The 6,134-nt window shown below is 38.2% G+C and overlaps 1 protein-coding gene across 1 annotated transcript in view; it reads left to right on the plus strand.

Annotated features, from left to right (window-relative positions):
• The first annotated feature begins 1,329 nt into the window (after positions 1–1,329).
• Positions 1,330–6,134, plus strand: part of RINT1 (RAD50 interactor 1) — a 10,597-nt gene continuing 5,792 nt past the window's right edge. The window contains exons 1-7 of the mRNA XM_010287968.1: positions 1,330–1,506; positions 1,692–1,933; positions 2,073–2,246; positions 2,329–2,478; positions 3,578–3,734; positions 5,548–5,658; positions 5,855–6,080. Coding sequence (XP_010286270.1) covers positions 1,330–1,506; positions 1,692–1,933; positions 2,073–2,246; positions 2,329–2,478; positions 3,578–3,734; positions 5,548–5,658; positions 5,855–6,080 — 1,237 coding nt within the window. The remainder of the gene's footprint in view (positions 1,507–1,691; positions 1,934–2,072; positions 2,247–2,328; positions 2,479–3,577; positions 3,735–5,547; positions 5,659–5,854; positions 6,081–6,134) is intronic.

Below are 6,134 nucleotides of genomic sequence, written 5' to 3' on the forward strand. Positions count from 1 at the left end.
TCGCTGGGCACCGTCCAGCTTGCCAGGGACAGCGCCGCCTCGGGGGCAGAGTCTGGAGCGGGGGAAGAAAGGGGCTGCTTGGTCGCCTGGCCTGGGCCGTGGGCGGCAGGGGCCTCGCCCAGCGCCTACCCGGGGCCCGCCGAGCCCTCTGCCGCTCCTTGGAAAGGCCTGACCCTCTGGCGAAGGTGGGTGCAGAGCTGCGTGCTCGAGCAGCGAGGCAGCTGGAGGATGCTTCCCGGTGTCCTGTTCCTCCCTCACCCTGTGTCCCCATCCTCTGGAGAGGAGAGAGCACCGCTTGGTGATTGGTCTTCTGCGGTGTTACTTGTTTTCGTTGCTGCAAACAGCGTTGTGCTTTTTACTACTCTCTTTTTCTTTATTCACTTCCTCCTCAGCAGCACACTTGGTCTCCCAGTTTGTTCTGCCCGCTGCTCTCTAGTGCTTCTCCGACTTTGGCTCAGTTGCACCGTTTTCTAAAGCTTGTCTGTTTAATAGGGATTTTCACCGAGTTAAAGTTTTGAAAGCTGATTCAAAGAAATCCAAACTTAAGAAATTTAGACTCAATAACATCAAAATGTTATTAGGCTCTTTAATGCTATTGAGTCTAAATTTATTAAGTTTGGATTTCTTTGAATCAAAGTGATATTAAAAAGTTGAGAATTGAACTAGCCAAACAGTCGTCACTGTTGCCTCCTTTTGTTTCACCGTACATGATCATCCTTTCAATTTCAAGTCTGGTTTTCTCTGGCTGCTGCCAAATGTGTGGATCAGCAAGTGCCTCTTCTGTTATACTGTGTGGGTTTTCTTACAAATATTTCACTGATGTTTTTGCTTCACAAATTATTGCAAGACCTAAGAGGATACTCTGCTAGTAGTACGTCATCAGTTGATATGCCTGATACATCCTAAACTGTATGAAAAGGTAAAGCAGAACATTGTTATCTTCCTTTGTATGCTACAAAAATATTTCTCCACTATTTTTCATTAAGTTTCTACATAAGTAGAAGCTACATATGTATTTAACTTTTTAACAAAATTCACACTTCTGGGGAAGGAAGAAATTAACAGGCATATTTCTCTTCAGTAATTCACGTATGGTAAATCACCAGTTGGATGTGTAAGCAAGGTTGTAGCGTATCTCAGGTAAGACTTACACCAGCAAATTGTCTCACAGCAGTATATTTACTGAATGTGTTATTTAAGTTTCAATTTAAATTGAACTGCACATCTTTTCATGGAGTTTTGTGTCCTCAATAGATCGATAGTTGTTTGTGTTTTCTTAGTGATGACTAATTAGAAATTGTACACATCAGTGTTGCAGAGAAAGAAAACATGGCAACCGTTGCTGTTAGAAAGAAAGAAGTCAGTAGAGATCTAGATCATTGTGATATCCCATACTACGTTTCTGAATTTGTGGAAAGAGAAGTTGGAAATGACTATGATTCTCTAAGGAAGCTAGACAACCTTATTGATAAGCTATCTGAAAATAAAAAGCGGTTAGAAGAACAGGTAAGCATCTTTCGTTCCCCCTGCTTCTTTTGAATATTCTGTATGACTGATTAAGTATACATAACTAAATTAAAGCAATGTATTAATATCTTAAATATTGCACATACACACTCTATATACTCGCATACATACTCTATGTAGTACAGTGGTTTTATGTCAGACTTAGTACTTCTTTGTGAATGTAGGTGCTTACAGTTTCATCAGAAGTTCCTAAAAGAATTCAGAATGCCTTAAAGAATGCAGAAGATTCTAAAAAGTCTCTGAGTCAGCTTCTAGAGGAAGAAACTCTTCTATCTGATTCAATCAGTAGCCATTTGCTGAAAGCTCAGCCATGGATGGAGGATCTCAATGTACTGATTAGCCAAGTAGAAGAGATTGAACGACACCTGTCCTATCTTAAATGGATTTCACGAATAGAAGAGTTAAGGTAAAGTTCGGAGACTGGTAACCTTGTTTGTCCCATTAACGTGTTTTAGATTTGAGAAAGTTTTATCTGCATTTTTCAATATACAAATTATTATTTTTGTTAATGAATTTTTAGCCTTGACTTTTCGTGTATTTTGTAGTGATAGCATTCAGCAGTATCTGATGACCAACAACGTTCCAGAGGCAGCCAGTACTCTAGCTTTCATGGCAGAACTGGATATTAAACTTCAGGAGTCATCGTGTTCCCATCTTCTTGCTTTTGTGAGATCCACTGTTAAATTCTGGCATAAAATTCTTAAGGACAAATTGTCGAGGTAAGAGATGTACTGTCACTCCCTCATCTTTGTGTTGTGTTGTACTGTAAGTTCGTGTTGAAGTGCTTGTTTTGCCTCGCAGTGACTTTGAAGAGGTACTAACCCAGCTCCGCTGGCCATTTGTGGGGCCACCGCAGTCTCAGGCATTTGGCCTTTCTGCAGTAGCCAGTGCTCCTGATGTATACAACAATTTGGAGATGTTGTTTTGTCAGCTTCTGAAATTGCAAACCTCGTATCCTTTTAAATAGTTGTGTATTTTAGTAAGAATAACATGTCAGAGAAGCATGTTCTCAAGGAGAACTACTTAAAATGTTGTTCTCCCTAAAGACAGAAGGTGATTTAAATTTGTTACTTTGTATTAACATTAGAATGTAATTTTTTTTAATTTAGAAAATGCCAGGTGCCAAAGTTGTCCTTTTTGCCAGTAGCAACGTTGTAACTCAGTCATCCCATCTAGTGATCTCATGGTAGCTGGCAGCTCAGGTTTCATGAGGATCAGGCCTTGCATGCTTCAGCAAGATCACCCATGTTAATAAAAAAATGGTGATGTATATTTTATTTTACACAGTTAATGCTTTTCCTTTCATAGCCTTATTTGAAATCAGCCTTAATCACTTTAATATGTCCCATCCCAGAAGGAAAAGAGGGAAAGCTAAAGATACATGTCTTGGAAGGAGACTTTGCAAGAAAGGGGAGACTACAGAAGGATTTTCATTGTGCAGCAATAGTAGCCTGCCTTTGAGGTTAATCAGAAGGCACTGCTGCTCATCCTGTTCTTTTTTTTTTTTTTTTTATGTCCATTAAATTGCAGCTAAAGCTCAACCAAGCAATTTTTTTATAATTGTTTTTTGGTTTGTTTTTAATCATGGAGTGGGAAGATACAAGGCCATTCTACACAACCTTGAGTTGGTAACAATTTTGATCTGGCAGACTGGGTCACTTAAATTGGTTACATGAAAATGAGAAAACATGTATTGCATTTATTAATCTCATGAATCTTACCCTCCTTTAACAAATATGAATAAGCCTGTCTCTTGGACAGCCCCTGTGTTTGGTACTGATAATGGTGGTTTTCTGTGGTCTTTTTTTTTCTGACTTCAGTGACTTGTCATTGAATAAATAATCCTTAGCAGCCTGAGTTGTATTAAATATTATATAAACTGAAATATCTTGAGTATCCTTCATATTTGAGGAATTGTATTGATTGCATAATACTGCCTTCAGACAATGATGTAGAACTAAGAAATGTTCATTTTTATAAACCCATTTGATTGAAATGATCATGTTGGGAGAATTCAACACTTAAATTTGTCCTTGACTGTCAAACTTAGAGACGAACTGTTAACTGAACCTAAACAATTGCCAGAAAAGTACTCTTTACCGCCATCGCCACCCATTATCCTTCCGATACAGATCATGCTGAATCCTCTTCAGAAAAGATTCAAGTATCACTTCACTGGAAATAAACAAACCAATGTTTTAAACAAGGTATGGGAGAAAGCAGATTTATTTATTTATTTATTTATTTATTAAGCAACAGATAGCTTTAACACTTTCCTTTCTGAAATTAAGATTCTTCAAAACTGCGCCGTTCTTGTGCTTACCTAAGTGTGGACAGACATCCAAATAGTGTTTGGAGACCTTTCAGAGGCACAAGCATTTTCTCTGGGCCAGGTGATATTACTTTTAGAAAGCGTTACTACAATCTTAGGTTGACTCCCATCACTTCAGAAGCTTTGATTAATTTCCTCTGTGTCCTTGTAAGTGGTTTTGCCCTGTTCCTTATTGCTTGAGCTCAAAGGCTGCACAAAGCTGTGACTTCGATTGTTGGCATTGTGTTTTGCTACCTGCACATAACTGAAAATCTTGGATTCTGCTGTTAGTATATAAAATGTGCTTAGTCTGAAGGCTAATATAATTCATTTTCTGGGTTAAATTTTTAATTTTTTTTTAATTGACATACAACAAGAGATGTCCAGTTTACCAGTTGGAAACTTATTCGCTTTTTGTATTAAATATCCTCAGTCTTTTAAGAGAATTATCTGAGAATTATCGTTGGAACATGTTTCAATGTGTTAATGCTGCTGTAGTTCATCTGCAGCAGAGTTTGAGAGCTGTTTTGTAACAGTTTAGTTGCAGAAGTCTCTGTGCTTGTGTTGACAATCTTGGGTAAATGTAAATATATTTGCAATCCTGATAGTTGCTGCTACAGTGCTTTTTTAAGTAACGTTACGTATGTTAATGGGGAAGAGGTTTTTTAGAAATGAAGGAAATGATTTCATAAGCAAACGGGAAAATTATGTTCAAGAGATGAATTTTGTGAAAAGCAATAGGTGAAAAACCATTTTTCTAAAAAACTTGTAAAGAAAAGTTTACAGGTAATCTAGTATCAGATCAGAAAGGTATCCCAACAGGGCCTTGCTCAAATTAGGGTTGGGTTTTTTGTTTTGTTTTCAATAATAACTTGGATAATGGAATAAAGAAAATAACCATGTGAAGTATTGGAAAGACATCAACCTGGAAGGGATTACAAATGTTGCAGAGGACAGGCTCAGAGTTCACAATGATCTGGGCAAGTTGGGGAGGGGTTGTCAAAAAAAAAAAAACCTGATTAAATTCAGTAGGCAAGCAAAAATTAATACAGAAATGAGAAACAGGCTCACAAAATTTAGAGAATGTGAGTGCAGTTCAACAGAAGGTTCTTTGGCTATTGGGAGTGAGGAGGATAGGAACTGCTTCTGCTAGCACTAACATTGAAAGAAGTGTTCAGCAAAACCTACAGCCCATATTTTTAGGTGTGGAAACTGAAAAAGCTTAAAGGCATTATAATGTGAAATGACAAGGTGATAGATTCCCCACTTCCAGTGTGGGTTGAGGTTGGGTACAATGATAGTAAGAACTGAGCTAGTGGGAAGAGTTTTCTCAGGAGTGCATCCTTTTTGCTGTTCCAAGAAACAGAGACCACACAGAAGAACAGGAGGAAGTATGTGAAGCAGAAAAAAAGGACCTCATGAGTGAGAAAGCAGTAGAGAAGGGGGAGATAACAAATGCAGCTTTTGCTCGAGCAGAAACAAAATAATTCGTGCATTTAAGACAATTCAAATCCAGAAATAGTTTTCTGATTCTGCTTTTATGAAAATCAAAGCTAAGGAAAACACAGTGAAGGATTTGCGTGATCTGAGATCAAGAGAAGACAGGGGAAGAGACTGGTATTTCTAGAAGTTTCTCTTCAAATATTAGTAGCACTTGAATAAATCTTGTTTGCATGCATTTAAGATTCTCTTTTCTTTTTTTAAATAAGCCTGAGTGGTATTTAACACAAGTACTTATGTGGATTGGAAATCATGCAAAGTTCCTTGATGACAAAATCCAGCCAATACTGGACAAGGCAGGATCTTCAGTGAATGCTGGGGTAAGCACTTTCATGGTTTTATGTACATGAATATGTAAGTCAACTTCTGACAGATATTGGTGCAAGCCCACTTCCACTGATTTCACGAAGTATGTGGTGAGACTTAACTCAGTCCAGTACCAGTTTGTTATGTACATGTTTGCACATGTTAATACTTCCTATCTCTGACATCTTACTCACTTTTTTCTTTCAAAAGCTTGAATTCTCTCGTGCTCTAGTAATGCTGATTTTGGAGAAGCTGGCTGCTGATATTCCCTGCCTGTTGTATGATGATACACTCTTTTGTCACTTTGTGGACGAGGTACTTCTATTTGAGAGAGAGTTATACAGCGTTCATGGTTACCTCAGCAGCTTTCCCAGTTGCATGCATATTCTCTCAGAAGAATCCTGCTTCCAAAGGTGGCTAACAGTGGAAAAAAAATGTAAGACTTCCACTGGATTTTGTTGGCCTTTATATTGCACAATCAGAAAGAAAG

This window comes from Phaethon lepturus, unplaced genomic scaffold (assembly GCF_000687285.1).
Source record: "Phaethon lepturus isolate BGI_N335 unplaced genomic scaffold, ASM68728v1 scaffold53765, whole genome shotgun sequence".
Classification (NCBI taxonomy): Eukaryota; Metazoa; Chordata; class Aves; order Phaethontiformes; family Phaethontidae; genus Phaethon; species Phaethon lepturus.